This window comes from Leucopleurus acutus (assembly GCF_964270905.1).
Source record: "Leucopleurus acutus genome assembly, chromosome: 10".
NCBI lineage: Eukaryota > Metazoa > Chordata > Mammalia > Artiodactyla > Delphinidae > Leucopleurus > Leucopleurus acutus.
In genome coordinates, this window is record NC_139153.1 from 5,792,071 (window position 1) to 5,806,455 (window position 14,385).

Consider the following 14,385-nt stretch of genomic DNA (forward strand, 5'->3'; position numbering starts at 1 on the left):
AAACTCACAGCATGAGCTGATAGGGGTAGTCATACCACGAAGCCTGGTCCTGGCTCTCCTCAGCCTCAGAAATATACAAACAAGACACCCAAGGATGAACTGAGCCCAAAAGTTCCCTTCCAAAAGCTTCAGCGGAAGAGCTCCCAGAAACCTCCTTTGCACTGGAGCCTGGGAATGTGCCTTGGCCACCCCTGTCTGGCGCCTAGGGAGCTTCTCCTGCCCCCGCCCCCTGGAGCCTGTGGACTGAAGACTTCCCAGGGGTTATGGGAGCCAGGAGAGTCCCCCAGGACTGTCCCTTGCCAGGCTGAGACTCTCTGGCCCTGCCTACAAGCCTTCTGTCTGCTGGGGCTGGGGGCCTATTCCCTATGGGGTTTGGCTACCATGGAATCTGTCTCCAGTCACCAAGAGCCGCCTGGGATGCCGCATTCCACAGAAGTCTGGCCACTCTGGCGTCACTGCCAAAGTCTGGCCTGTAGCCAGCCCACAGCAGGAACTCAGGGCCAGATTGAGCTGCAGCATTTCCCTCAGGAAGCTGAGTTGACTCAAACAGGTAAGAATGTGAGGTCCAATGCTTGTGCCCAGCTGCACACAAAAAAGGAGAATAAATGGCCTTGGAGCAGCATAAGGAAAACCCCCAAACAACCCTGGGCTTAGAGAGACGACAGGCTCAGAGGGTGCCAGCTTGTAATGCTGCTGCCAAAAATGTGATGCCGCTGGGGGCGCATCAGCGTCCCAGCAAGGGGAGGCCACAGGTCCACTGCTCTTTGGGCGGCTAAGCCTCACAGGAGAGCACTGTAATCATCAGTTCTGGGCACCTTCTTTAAGGTGGACACCAGTGGAATAAAATGGGTACATGGAGCAGACAGGATGGTGAGAAGTGTGAAATGACATCTTTCCTCGTGGGACTTTGGGCAAGTTACTTAATCTCTGAGTCTCAGTTTCCCAAATGAGCCAAGTCTAAGGATTAAATGTGGTAAATGGGGAAGCCTCCAGGACTGAACAGAAGATCAAGGTTAGTCAAGTGTAAATCTGACCAAGGTCAAGGGCTGGTGTGGGTAGTAGTGAGCCTCCTGGCATTAGTGTTTAAGCAGGGCCTGGACGAACTGTCAGAGATGCTGTGGATGGGCTCATGCAGTTGCAGGCAGGCGACTTCTACAGGCTCTTCTGGCTCTGGGCTTCCATGAAGCCCTGCATACACTTTTCGGGTCTTTAGGTGTCTGCGGTAAGAGACGAGCCCTCCTTAGCTGTGGAGTCCCGAGCCCAGCAAGAATGCAGGGAGGTGTCCTGCAGGCACAGGCTTTGAGGGGAGGCTGCTGCTGCTCCCCACCCAAGCCGACCGGGCTCGGGTCCCGCTGTGCTGAGGCCACTGGCCTTAGTGACCAGGGAAGCCAGGGAGAGGGGAGTAGGAGAGAGCTGGTGAAGCACGGGTGCCTCCAGGTTGGGAGGTTCAGCACGGGGCTGTACGAGGAGGAGGGCGAGGGTTCCCCCACACAGCACAAGGGCCAGCTCTCTCCATTCTTACCATCTGTATGCTCTGGTGGCGCATCAAAAGGGCCCAGTGCAGGTTACTGCAGAGCGTCCTTGGAACTGGGGACCAGAAGATCCAGCTCTCCTGCTTATAGGCTGTGTGACCTTGGACAAATCATTGGCATTCTCTTTGCTGATATGTAAAACAGAGTCAGAAATACCAGCTCAAACCGTCTCACGTAAAAGTTGTGAGGCTTAAAGTAATGGCTGTGCTTTGTAAGTCATAAAGTGCCAGGTAAAGTAATGATCTGAGCATCATTACTATTATTTGAGTAATAATAAATATCAATCCAAAGGCATGACGCTTTAATGGTAGGATTTCATGCATCAGTGGAGAAGATATTGTTGGGTGGGCGGGGTAGGGTGTGGACTCTGGGCTAAGCTATGCCATGCCCTCTGACTTGTATCACTGACTTGTCCCAGCGAGGTCCCTGAAGATGCAGAAAAGTCACTTCGAAAGCAGTAAATGTCAGCTCTTGAGCTGACGGGAAAGGAAATCACGGGTCTGGGCGAGAAACCAAGTCCACGGTTGAGGGTTTGTGGGTTTTTGCCAAAGGCACCTTTAATTTGCCACCCTGTGGCTTTCAGCAGACACGCTGGGAGAGAGGAGCTCCTATCTGAGGTCCCAGCAGGCTGGAAAGCTGAGGGAGGAAAGACATTGACTCAACCCTTGAGAGCTGCTGGCCTGAGTCCAGCTGCCCCGCCACGGAGGAAAGCCTGTGCTTGCTCAGCATATCTGAGGCAGGAAGTTGAGAAAGGGTCTCAGGGCCTGGCCCCAGGGAAGAGGCCAGGCCAAGCGCCTCGCCGGACACGCCACAGAGCTATTCTGATCAGGCCCCACGCCCCCGGTCCAGGACCCCAGGGGGAATGAGGCAGCGGGAAGGAATGTGGTCGGGAGGCTGTAGGTTCAGCCAGAGCAAAGGGGACAGCGTGTTTTCAGGCACCTTGGGACCTTTCTGGGATCACTCCTGCAGTCCCCAGTGCCCAACTGCCTCCTTCTGAAAGGGTATAAAAGGCACCCAAGGATGAGCTCCTCCTCCTTTTGTGAGGGGAACTGCTGCTCCAAGGGCAGAGCTCATCGGATTGGAGCCCTCCCATAATCAGTGATTTCCTAACGACACAAGAAATGTCCTGTGGCGCGGTCCATGAGACCTATGGGGACCCAGAGGGCCAGGTCACCCGAGGTCAGAATGTCAGCTACAAGTGATTAAAGATGTCCCTTAAAAGTTAAGATAGCCCCAAAATAGTCAGTTTCCCTGAATAGTCTGTTAAGGGACCTGGTCACTAGTGACTTTATCTGAACCTGCCTCAAATCTCACATTTTCAGCTTATCCTCACAGGGGAACAAATTCCCTAGAGCAGTCCAGCTGTGGGAAGCAGGAAGGCCTTTCCTTGAAATTTACTTCTTCTAAACTGAACGAAGCCCTCTTAGTCCCGCGTTCGGGATGTGAGTTGTGTTTCCTCCTTAACTGCATGGCCCTTTAGACGCCAATGAAACCCCTTCTCAATCTTGGTCTCCTTGTACTCAAGAGACTTCATCTTTATGAGCCCTTTGTAGCTTGAAAGACCTGGCTGGAAAGGTTTTTGAGTATCTTTTTAGACCAGAGAGCCAGTGAAAAAGGACTTGCATAATGCCCCGGCAGAGGCCAGAGGTTATCAGGCCTCAGTCCTTCAATTCGGAACACTCATCACTGCCTTTCCCAGGTCTGTGGCTAGCACACGGCCTGGATCACAGCATCTTAGATCTGGAAGGAGATTTTTAAAAGTTGCCTGTTCCAACAGCCCTAGCCCCCAGCCCAGCCTTTCACAATGTGCCTGACAAGTGGCTTGGACATCAGCAGTGACGTGGCAGCCACATACCGCTTTGCCGAGCAGCCATTTCCTCTCTTAGCATCAGAGACTTTACTCACGTCTTCCAGTAGGTTTGCCTTTGGCACCAGTTCTGCCCCATGACGGCTGTTGGAGAGCTGAAGATACTGAGTCATGGGCTCCTTGAGACTACTGCTGCTTCACGACAGCCCCTTTAACTTTTACTCATAGAACAGATCTGCCAAATGCCCCAACCTCTAGGTCTCCCTCCTCTGAGCACCGTCCAGTTAGAGTTCGTCCTTGTTATGCTGTGACCCTCAGACAGGAAGCAACATTGGAGGTGTGCTCTGATCAGATCAAGATCGGGGAGGAGCCTCATCTTCCTCCTGGACACATTATGTGTGTTAATGTTTCCAAAGGCTGAATCTTAGAATCACTCCTCATGGGTCTAGCCCATAGCCAAATAGAAAGCCCATGGTGTCCGAAACCCCTTCATTAGCAATTCAGCCCTTTGGCTCTGGAAGATTTTACAGGAAAATAAAAAGGGAGCCATGTAATAGGAAATGAAAACAGACTAGCCGCATGAAGAAGAGCCCTAGGACACCACCTCTGCAGGCATGACCTGAAAGCTCTGTCCACCTGCAGTTCTCTCCCTGGTTCCCCCGAGTCTCAGGAGTAGCACCTCTCCAGAGCCCCAGGATGTAAGGCCCAGCTCAGATTCCAGACGACAGACCCCAGGATCAGTGAGTGTGACAGAGAGGGGAGAGCAGGCCTACAGGGAGGAGGTTCTGTAGGTAAATAGCCTAGAGGCTTTGGCCACCACTGGCCACCAGGTGTCACTGCCACCTTGAGAACAGTATCCCTAAGGCACTCCAGAGTAGAGGGTCCTTTGCCATGGCCAACTCTCAGGGCAGCCCTAAAGCCGGCAGGCCAGCCAGGCTGAGACCAAGCTGTCATCAGCCAGAGAAGGCTTTGCCACTCACCCACTCCCTGCTCTCAGAGACTTAGCGCCTCTTACACCCTCAGAACTGGGCACAGCAGGTGGCCTGGGCCCAGCCCCATGACTTTGCTCTCTGTTTCCTATAATTAACCCACTTTGGTCTAGGCAGTTGGCTGACAACAAGATAAGGGAGGCCCTCTGCTCACCTCCCCTGTCCCTAACCTCCTGTAGGCTCTCTTTTAGAGTCAAAGAAATGAAAGCTTTAATAGGGGAGCTGTAGGCAAGGAGAGAGAAGGAGAAAGAGAGAAAGGTAGACAAATGGTTAGTCATAAGTCTGTCCTGGTCTTGACCTAGAATACTGGGCAAGAAGTAGCATCTAGGGCTTGTGACTCAGGCCAGAAGCTCTCGCAGCCTGAGCTATAGAAGAAAGAGGCCAGCAAGAGGGGCCTGACGTAAGGAGTGAAACGTGAGTTAGTGGCAGCACCTGAGGGCTCAGCTCGCCATTCAAAGTCCTGGCGGGGACCTAGGTAACAGGCTTTGGTTTACCTCTCTTCCATTTGCACTCTACTAAAATTGTTCATAGAATCCCAACACCAACTCCAATATGCTGCTAGGGCTGTTAAAGACACTTATTCCAACCGGGAACTCGTCCAACAAATATGTATTGCAATGGCAGATCAAGGAAGGGGTAGGTGGGAGTGGTTTATCACTGTTGTTTATATAGAATTGCTGTCACGTGGTGATAATAAAAAGCAGACAGATTACTTTTGTTATTGTTGTTCAACTTTTCTACCCACGATGGACTGTACCTGGGCAGACCATGCCCCCACCCCTCCTTAGTGTACCCAGGGTACATCCAGTGGCTGCCAGGGGCTGGCTACTCTGCCACACCTGAGGGACACAGCAGTGAACAAGCCCTACTCTTGAGGCGCCGACATTCCAGTGGAAGAGACAAAGAGACACAGATGAGAATGATCGTAGCTGACAGCAAGTGATGTGCAGAAAATTTAAAAAGGGAGGGGTGGTAGCCAGTGACTAGGTGGCAACTTTGGATTGGAGGGTTTAGGAAATACGTTATACAATCATGAAAGAGCCAGCCATTCAAAAATACGGGAAGAGCACTTCAGAGAGAAGACACAGCTAATGCAAAGGCCCTTACCAGCATGGCGAGGGCACAGCGAGCTAGGATGGTATGAGGGCACTGCATTTATCACTGTGGTCCTAAGTCTATTAACTAATTTTAAGCACATACTTTGGGGTAGGCCTGTGCTAGTCAGTGAAAACACAGACAAATAAGGCTCGAAAGTATCTGAGAGACATTTGCTAAATTAATTAAATTATGTATGTAGTAAAGAATTTGGCCTTGCCCAAAGACAGATCTGGCCTTTACTCACACCCCCCTCCCCCCTTGGAAAGTAGCCTCTAAACTCTTGGAATTTCCTGAGTGACAGGAGTGTCTGTTATTCAAGGTGGGCGCCCCTCAGCCCACCTGATGGTGCATGATAATGAAGTGACTCATGGTGGGCCCCTCAGGCCCCTTGGTATTAGACTGACCTCCAGGGAGGGGAAAGTTGGAGACTTGAGTTCAAGGAGGTGATCAATCAATCAAGCAAGCCTACAAAATGAAACCCCAACAAAAACTCTGAAATTCAGGTGAGCTTCCCTGGTTGGCAACACTCCATGTGCCTTATCACATACGGATGCCAAAGGATAATGCATCCTAAGGACAAAAGCAGCTTTGTGTTTGGAACCCTCCCAGACTCTGCCTCATGCATCCTTCTTTCACTTATATTTGACCTGTATCCTTTCCAATAATACACCTGTGAGTATAACAGCTTTCAGGAAGTTCTGTGAGTCCTTCCAGAGAATTATTGAACCCGAGGGTGGTTTGGGGAACTATCTGAACTTCCTGCTGCTGTCAGGAGTGAGGGTAGTCTTGTGGAGGACTTAAGGGCCTTTAGACTTTGCAGCTGGGCTGACTCCAGGTTTCATGTGACCTTAGAATTGAAAGGGATCTAAAGATCATCTAATCCAATTCCATTTTATACGTGAGGAAACAGGTCTAGAGATGGGAACTGACTTACCCACGGTCATGTAATGTCACGGCAGAGTGAGACTAGCTCCTGAGTGTCTTGACTGCCAGCGTGGTGTGCTTTCCACAGTTTTACAGTTTCTGTTGTAACTTCAAATGTAAGGCTCAGCAGAGAACAACTTACCCTGAAGCCAGACTGGCTTTGTTACAAGGAAGTTTTGCAGGTGTGCCTGTATTTAGGGAAGCTCATTCCCTACAAGGTTTCCTGCCTTGACTCTGACATACTTCTCTTTAAAATATTTAAGCTGAAATATGTAATGTTTACAAAGTAAGGGACTTATATGAAAGAAGAATCAATGCTTTCATTGGGTGAAAACACTTTGGTAAATTCTTTCTTTGTTATTGAACTTCTATCATTTTCATATAATCTAAATTTTATTGTTAGAAGAGATCTTAGCGATTTGTTTTTGGTTCAACCCTTCATTATACACGCAAAGATGCTGGGGCAGAGAAATAGAAATCTACCAAGCTGACCTGGTGAGTCAGTGGCAAGGACAGGGTGAACTCAGGTCTCCTGACTCTCAGCGTAGCCTTCATTCAAGTCAGGATGATTTCCCTTTAGGAGGCCAAGACAGTGTTGCACACATTTATAAAAGTACTTAAGCAACCTTCACAGAATCCCAGAGCAGCCCATTTTTGTTTATCTTGCCTGGGCAGCAACAGGCTCTTTTACTCTGTCATAAATTGTTTAAGCAGCTACCAGATATTCTCTGTATTTCTCAGTGGGTAAGGGGGGAAGGGGGCTCTTGTCACTTTTCCTCTGGAGCAGGAATGAACATCAATCTGCCAATCCCATCACTGAGACAGTGTGGACTGAAAGGCAAGACTAGGGCTCAAACACCTTGATCCCATCAGATTTACAAAATCATAGAATCTACTGCAGGCCTCATATTATTTTAACCGGGAAAATCTTTTTATCACCTCTAGTTAAGTACAATATTCAAATAATGGGCTTGTATCTCTAACAAGCAACTAAAGTGTGTTCTCCTAATTACCCTACCTAATTATCTAGTGACTACATTCCTGAAGCACAGGAACAGATTCTTGCACTTGGTCAGAGGCCCCCAGAGCGTGAGCCACCTATAGAAGGCGTGAAACAAACACAAGAGCTAATCTATGGTAACATCCCGCCACATGGGGCCACTCTCAACTTGGATACCCAAAGAGAGCACAGATGTTTCTGTGTTTCTATGCTATGATTCTGTGATGTTCAAATGATGAAAAGATAAATGTGGGCTAATTTGCTTCTATACTAAATAATCCAGACTTTATCTTTTTTTTTTTTTTTTTTTGCCCTCTCCCCCTCCTTTTCTTCTTTCTTACTGAAAGATTTCAAGAATCCAATTACTTGGCTCCTGATTGCAGTATAATCCCAGCACTCATCTTTAGAAAAGGGAGTGATGATCTCAAAGCCTAAGGCTGTAGGGAACCCACACCCAGAGGCTGCTTACGTAACAACACAGGTAGCCTTTACTGAGCATTTACCATGTGCTGTGCCATGTGTTAGGTTCTTCACTTCATCTGATCCTTGTAACAGCCCTAGAAAATAAGGGCTGTTGTTTAGATCTCTCCTGAGCCACGGATATGGTCCTCGTGCAAGGTCACAAAGCCAGTAAATGGAGGGTCCAGGATTCAAATCTGAATAGTTCCTGCTTCAAAGCCCACATTCTGAATCACTATTCTATTCCACCTCCCTAACTGAAGTAGGATCTCGAAAGCAAGATTGCTGAGAGATTTTCATTATAAGGGATAAAACCTGAGCCCTGGAAAGGGTAGTAACTTCCCCCCAGAGTCACAGAGCTGTTTAAGGGAAGAGCTAGTCTAGGACTCAGTTCTTGGATTCATTGTCCCAAGTTCTTACTACTCTATTATACGGTGGAGAGAAGAGTTTGGCGATACTTTTGAAAAATGAGCTACCTCCTAGATGACTGTCTTTAGCCCACTCTGGTGCCACGGGGCCTGAGGTTTCACAGAAACCTCAGTGTGGATTTCCCACTAGACCTGCAGCTGGAATACTGTCACTGTGAATGTGACTGCCTGGAGTCATACACCACAGTCAACTGGAGAAAGCTGCCTCGTCTCCCTCAGGAAGGAAAGCAGAACTCGAATATGAGTTCTACCCTGTCACACTCGCTCAGAATGAGAGACCTGACTCTCCCCTCTCTCCAGACCAGGAGATTTCTCAGAATCACCCTTCTTTCTCTACAAATGCGGCAGACCTCTCAGGCAGTGAACAGCTAATGAGAGATCTGATCGAGCCCTTCCTCAGATACCTCCCAGTTTAAAAGTCCCAGGGGAAACAGGTTCTGGTTCCCTGGAGTGTTCAAGTTCAGAGGGAAGGGAGCCAGTGCCCCATCTCTGGAAAGTTCTAAAGCTGATCCTGCAGCTTGCTAATGAGAAGGTTTCTGTAAGGGGTGGTAGAAGATAATCAGGTGTCCAAAGGGGAGGGAAGGGAAAGAGAGGGAGAAGGAAAAGACTACACAGAGCCCACGCAGACCTCTAGGTATCTGACCTCTGCTCCATCCTAGAGCCACCAGTCCAGAGCAGTGGGCTTGGCAATGGTTCTTGGCTCTCCTCTGTCTCCTCCCTGCTTACCTGTGGCTGCTGAGTAGTTAAGGGTCTCTGAGGAGACAGGATAGGGGTCCTGGACAGCAGCTGGTTCATCTTGCTGATGACCAGTTCGGTGATGAGCTGTCTGTCCTCCACTTGGTGTTCCCCAATCAGCGGCATACTACAGTCCATGACCTGGTGGAGGAAGTGGCCCAGATTAGGAAAGGGCCTGGAAACATCCAAGGCCTGGTACAGTCTTTCAGAATGAGCAGGACTTAAGCCAGCAGAGAGAGGTTGGGGTGAAGCTGGTGCTTTTGTCTTTGGCTAGAAGCATGTTCCTTTGCATATATTGGCCTTTATCCCCTTCTCCTGCAAGCCTTTGCCTTGGGCCTCCCCCAGACTTCACCCATGCCAGGGCTCAGGGAGACTTCAGTCTGGTGGCTGAAGGTGGTGGGGAGAAAGAGAGAGCAAGGAGAGAGGATGCCTTCTCTTCTCACCACCAATCCAATTTTTCCTGTACCTCAAGGTCCAGATCAATACTCTCCTCCTCGAGGGAGTGTCTGCTTGCCCAGGATCATAGACTCTGGAGTCCAACTCTCTCATTCATGGATAAGAAAACTGAGGCCCACCGAGAGGCGGAAGGTATGACCATCCAGAAGTTACATGCCAAGCAGACCATGGAGCAGATGCCGAGCCCACTTTGGGCTCCTGACATGAATCCTCTGCAAATACCACCAATTCTTGGCAAGGAGCCTCTCCTGCTCCTGGGAAGACTGGATGGGAATGTGTGTGAAAGACTATATGGCCACTGACTCTCCCTTTAATACAGGAAAAGAGTCAGCAAAATTGTGCCGGAGGCTCAGGCTGAGTCAAGTGTCTCAAGGCTCACAGAAGGGCTAAGAAGAATCTCCTGCACCCAGGAGTTCTAGTCCAGGCTGACACCGATTCACTATGTAGCCTTGGGCACATGTTCATGGCATCAGGCCTCAGTTGTCTCACTGGCAAAATGAGCAGACTGGACCAAATGATTCCCAAAACCAGCTTCCTGAGACCAAGAATGGCAAAACCACTAAAGTCTTCCCAGAGGAGTGGCAGGCTAGGACCCAGGAACCCAAGTCTGGCATCTCTTACTAGTGGTGTGGGTCAGCCTAGCTGGTTAGAAATAACATCTCCCACTGGCAGGTGTGTTTTTGCTATGCATACCCCCTGGCTGTGTCATCTGGAAACCTTCCCAGGGCTCAGGAGACTCTAACATAAATGCAGTCCGTGCTGCCCATGTAGGTCTCAAGCCGAAAGTCTGGCCTCCAGCCTAGGGGGTTGTCTCTTACTGAGATACTGTGTGGGCCAGACTCACCTCAAAAATGTAGTCTTTCCCATCTTTGCCATGCACAGCTTTGACAGCACAGATGTCCAGGCCACCAAACATCTCAGAGCAGGTGTCCACCCACAGCTTGTACCTGGAAAGGAGGGGAAGGTGTCCCGAGGCTGGGGCATTAGTCCCATGCTCTCCTTGCTGTCTCTACCTCTCCCAGCCCCCGCCCCATCCCTCCCGCCCTCCACCGCCATCAAATACACTGCCTTGTCTACAGGGCCCTCCTGCTTTGCTTTCCAGATCCTACCTGCCTTCCCAAGCTCAGGGCAGGTCTCACCTACTCCAGGTGGCCTTTCTTGGCAATGCCAGCCCACAGTAACTCCTCCTTTCCCGGACCTTCTATGGCATGTCCCGTCTTTTATCTACACAATTCAGCATATAACCCATTCCTGCCTGATCTTGTTAACTGGGTGCTTGGGCCTTTGGGTTCCATCTGTCTGGCCTGATCAGAGGCTCCCTTTGGGCAGGGCTCTTTTCTTACACCTCCTCATCTACGGACACCTCCCCTTACTTACCTGTCTGACATGGCGATCTGCTCCAGCATTGCAGAGCCAGTGTTTGTCTTCCAGTTCCCTGAGATCGACGTCCTCCTACAACAAGGTCCCGCCAGGACAGGACAGACAGTGAGCCGGGCCAGCAAGAGGAGGGCTCACCGCCATTTTCCCCACCTGCTTCTCCCGCAAACAGCCGGGGACCTGTCTGCTGAGCCTAGAGCCTGGCTGCCTCCGCCAACCCCGGCCTGCAATGCTCTCCTCCTTTCTACAAGAGTCCCACCCAGACTGCTCTGGCTCCACGGAGCCTTCCCTGATCCTTTCAACCAGATGAGCACTTGCTCTCTTTAGAACACCTAGAGGACTTTGCCTACACCTCACTTAAAATCCTGCGTCTACTTTTTACTTTAGTTATTTGAGCTAAGTCTTCTGTCCACAAGTCTATTAATCACTTAAGGGTATATATTTTGTCTTGTATTCCCAGCAGCCTACCCACTTGGTATCTAGGCTGAGTTGGTATATACGAACTGAATTCTATTGATGCTGGAAATACCCTCAGGGTTCCTGTGAATATCTCCCCATGGCTTCCTTACTAGCTCACTTATTAATTCAGCAGTTAATTTTGAGGGCCTACAGTATCAGCAACATGACTCTGGACAAGTCAGTTAACCTCTTCAGGCTTAAGCTGCCTCATCCACCACATGCAGCTGATGGAGTCAGGTCCCCAACCCCTTCTCTTCCATGCCCTCTGCACCCTCCCTCCAAGAGCACGTGTTAGAGTCAACTAGTCTTGGACTAAATAGGAGGCAGGTGACCTGGCTTCTGGTTCTGGATTTGCTCTTGACTGGCTCGATGACCTTGGGTGAATCGCTTCAACTCTCTGTGCCTCCCTTATCCCTTTGTAAACACAGGGTTGTCATGAGGACCAACTGATACAGTTTTAAATAAACTGTAAAATACCAAAAATATGGCTTTTAAATTATTAGTCTTCACTCAGACACAGTCAAGAGGAAGGGGATGGCCTAGGGGACAGAAAAGCCCAGCTCAACTACTGACAGAGCCCTTCACCTGCTGTCCTTATCACTCACTATGACTGAAGACAGGATGATGTGCTTCTCTGCTTAGCAGTTCTCAGGAGTATTCTCGCAGAGATCTGATTTCAGACACTGAGAAACCGAGACACACGGCTGGTACTTCAGAGCCCTGAGCCAGCCCAGTGAGCCGACCGATGTGGCAGTAACAGCTCCTCACATTTGTACAGTACTGACTACCTTCCAAGGCTCTTCCTTCCCAAATCCCTCGCCAGAGCCTCACTGCAACCGCCCTGTTGTGAATAGGCTGCGATTCCTGCCCCCACTTTACAGACAAGGAGATGAAGACGCAGAAAGGTTAGATGACTTGTCCAGCATTGTATATCTACTCAAAGTAGATACAAGATAAAAACTCAGGACTCTTCGTTCCTTCATTGTGCTGCGCTTTTCCCTACACCCCACTACCTAGTTCAGAAAAGGAAAACAACTGACAGCTGAGTGGCTTGCAAAATATGAATAGAAACACAAAGACAGATCATAGTAAAAATAATGCTGTCTTTCTAACAGTGGTGGTTCACAGGTGTGTTCTTGTGGCGAGGATGGACTCCTCAAGGACAGGGGCAGAGAGTCCCTCACTTCCATGTCCCCAGCACAAGGCCACGGTACATAATAGGGTCTCAGAAACTTTGAGTAATAATAATGTCCCTTATACTTTACACCTTTCTCTAACAACAGGATGCAGGGCACAGATCCATGCAGGCTACCTGGGGCACGTGGGAGCAGAAGGGAAACTGAGAAGCCATTTAGGGAGACTCACAGGTCATCCGACCTCCACAGAGGGACCCACATTACTGCCTACTGACAGCGGAGCAGGAGCTGCGCATTCTTTTCACCGACCGTGGCTGCCTCTAGGTCTCTAGGGTGAGGGCTGGGGCAGGAGGGAAGAATCTCAAACCTTATCCTGACTATTGCCAAGTCAGTTCCTTCTTCTGAGAGCAAGAGAATGGCCAAAAGTTTGGAGAAGAGGAACTGAGAGGGCCTAAACATTCCCCCAAATAACTGACGGTCCCTTGCAAATAAAAAAGTAAGTAAATGGTCATCATCAAAAAATCTACAAACAATAAATGCTGGAGAGGGTGTGGAGAAAAGGGAACCGTCTTGCTCTGTTGGTGGGAATGTAAATTGATACAGCCACTATGGAGAACAGTATGGAGGTTCTTTAAAAAAATAAAAACAGAACTACCATACGACCCAGCAATCCACTACTGGGCATATACCCTGAGAAAACCATAATTCAGAAAGAGTCATGTACCACAATGTTTATGGCAGCTCTATTTACAATAGCCAGGACATGGAAGCAACCTAAATGTCCATGGACAGATGAATGGATAAAGAAGATGTGGCACATATACATAACAGAATATTACTCAATCATAAAAAGAAATGAAACTGAGTTTTTGTAGTGAGGTGGATGGACCTACAGTCTGTCATACAGAGTGAAGTAAGTCAGAGAGAGAAAAGCAAATACTGTATGCTAACACATATAAACTAAAAAAAAAAAAAAAAGTTCTGAAGAACCTAGGGGCAGGACAGGAATAAAGATGCAGACATAGAGAATGGACTTGAGGATATGGGGAGGGGGAAGGGTAAGCTGGGATGAAGTGAGAGAGTGGCATGGACATATATACACTATCAAATGTAAAACAGCTAGCTAGTGGGAAGCAACCACATAGCACAGGGAGATCAGCTCGGTGCTTTGTGACCACCTAGAGGGGTGGGATAGGGAGGTGGGAGGGAGACGCAAGAAGAGGAGGATATGGGGAAGTGTACGCATATGACTGATTTGCTTTGTTGTGCAACAGAAACTAACACAGTACTGTGAAGCAATTATACTCCAATAAGGATTTACTAAAAAAAAAAATTATAAACTTAGATAAAGTAGGAATCGGATGAATAAAGGTAAAAAAGATTGTGTGCTTCAGTTCTTCATAAGGGCTTTTCCCTGCATACTTACTGAGGGCCTACTACACGCCTGCTACTGTACAAGGAAGCAGGGCCACAGAGATGACTCCGGTTCCGCCTAGAGAGCTCAGAGGAGCGTGGTACAAATACCCAACGTGTGAAAAGCGCTCAACTAGAGGTGTGCAAAGGGTTACAAGAAGGGAGTGCAGGGAAGGGACTCCTAACTAACTCCAGAGGTGGGGAGTGTACACACTAAAATGAAAGATGAGGGAAGAAAAATGAAAATAGATGGTGAGAGAGGGAAGCTGCTCAACCCTGACATCTGCTCAAGTCCTGAGTGGCAAAGATCAAATTCATATATTGTAATGTTCTCTCTTTGTAAAGAAAAACACTACCTTAACATTTTTTACAGTGTGAAGTTAATATTTCCAAAACTGGACTCGTAAGCCATTTGCATTCTTATGTATTTTATGGAAGATCAGGTAGTCTTGAAATCTTTTCTTTTTCTAAATTGTACTGGAGGAAACGTTTACCTTTCCATTCTGGCAAATGGACACAGTTACATGGAGAAGTCATCTATTCTCATAACCACTAGGCTTTTAACGTTCTGT

The 14,385-nt window shown here is 48.8% G+C and overlaps 1 protein-coding gene across 1 annotated transcript in view; it reads right to left on the bottom strand.

Moving 5' to 3' along the window:
* SYN2 (synapsin II) overlaps positions 1–14,385 on the bottom strand; it is a gene marked incomplete at both ends in the record, with an annotated part of 151,398 nt that overhangs the window by 10,458 nt on the left and 126,555 nt on the right. Inside the window, 3 exons of the mRNA XM_082848859.1 lie at positions 8,964–9,113; positions 10,273–10,375; positions 10,806–10,880. Coding sequence (XP_082704985.1) covers positions 8,964–9,113; positions 10,273–10,375; positions 10,806–10,880 — 328 coding nt within the window. The remainder of the gene's footprint in view (positions 1–8,963; positions 9,114–10,272; positions 10,376–10,805; positions 10,881–14,385) is intronic.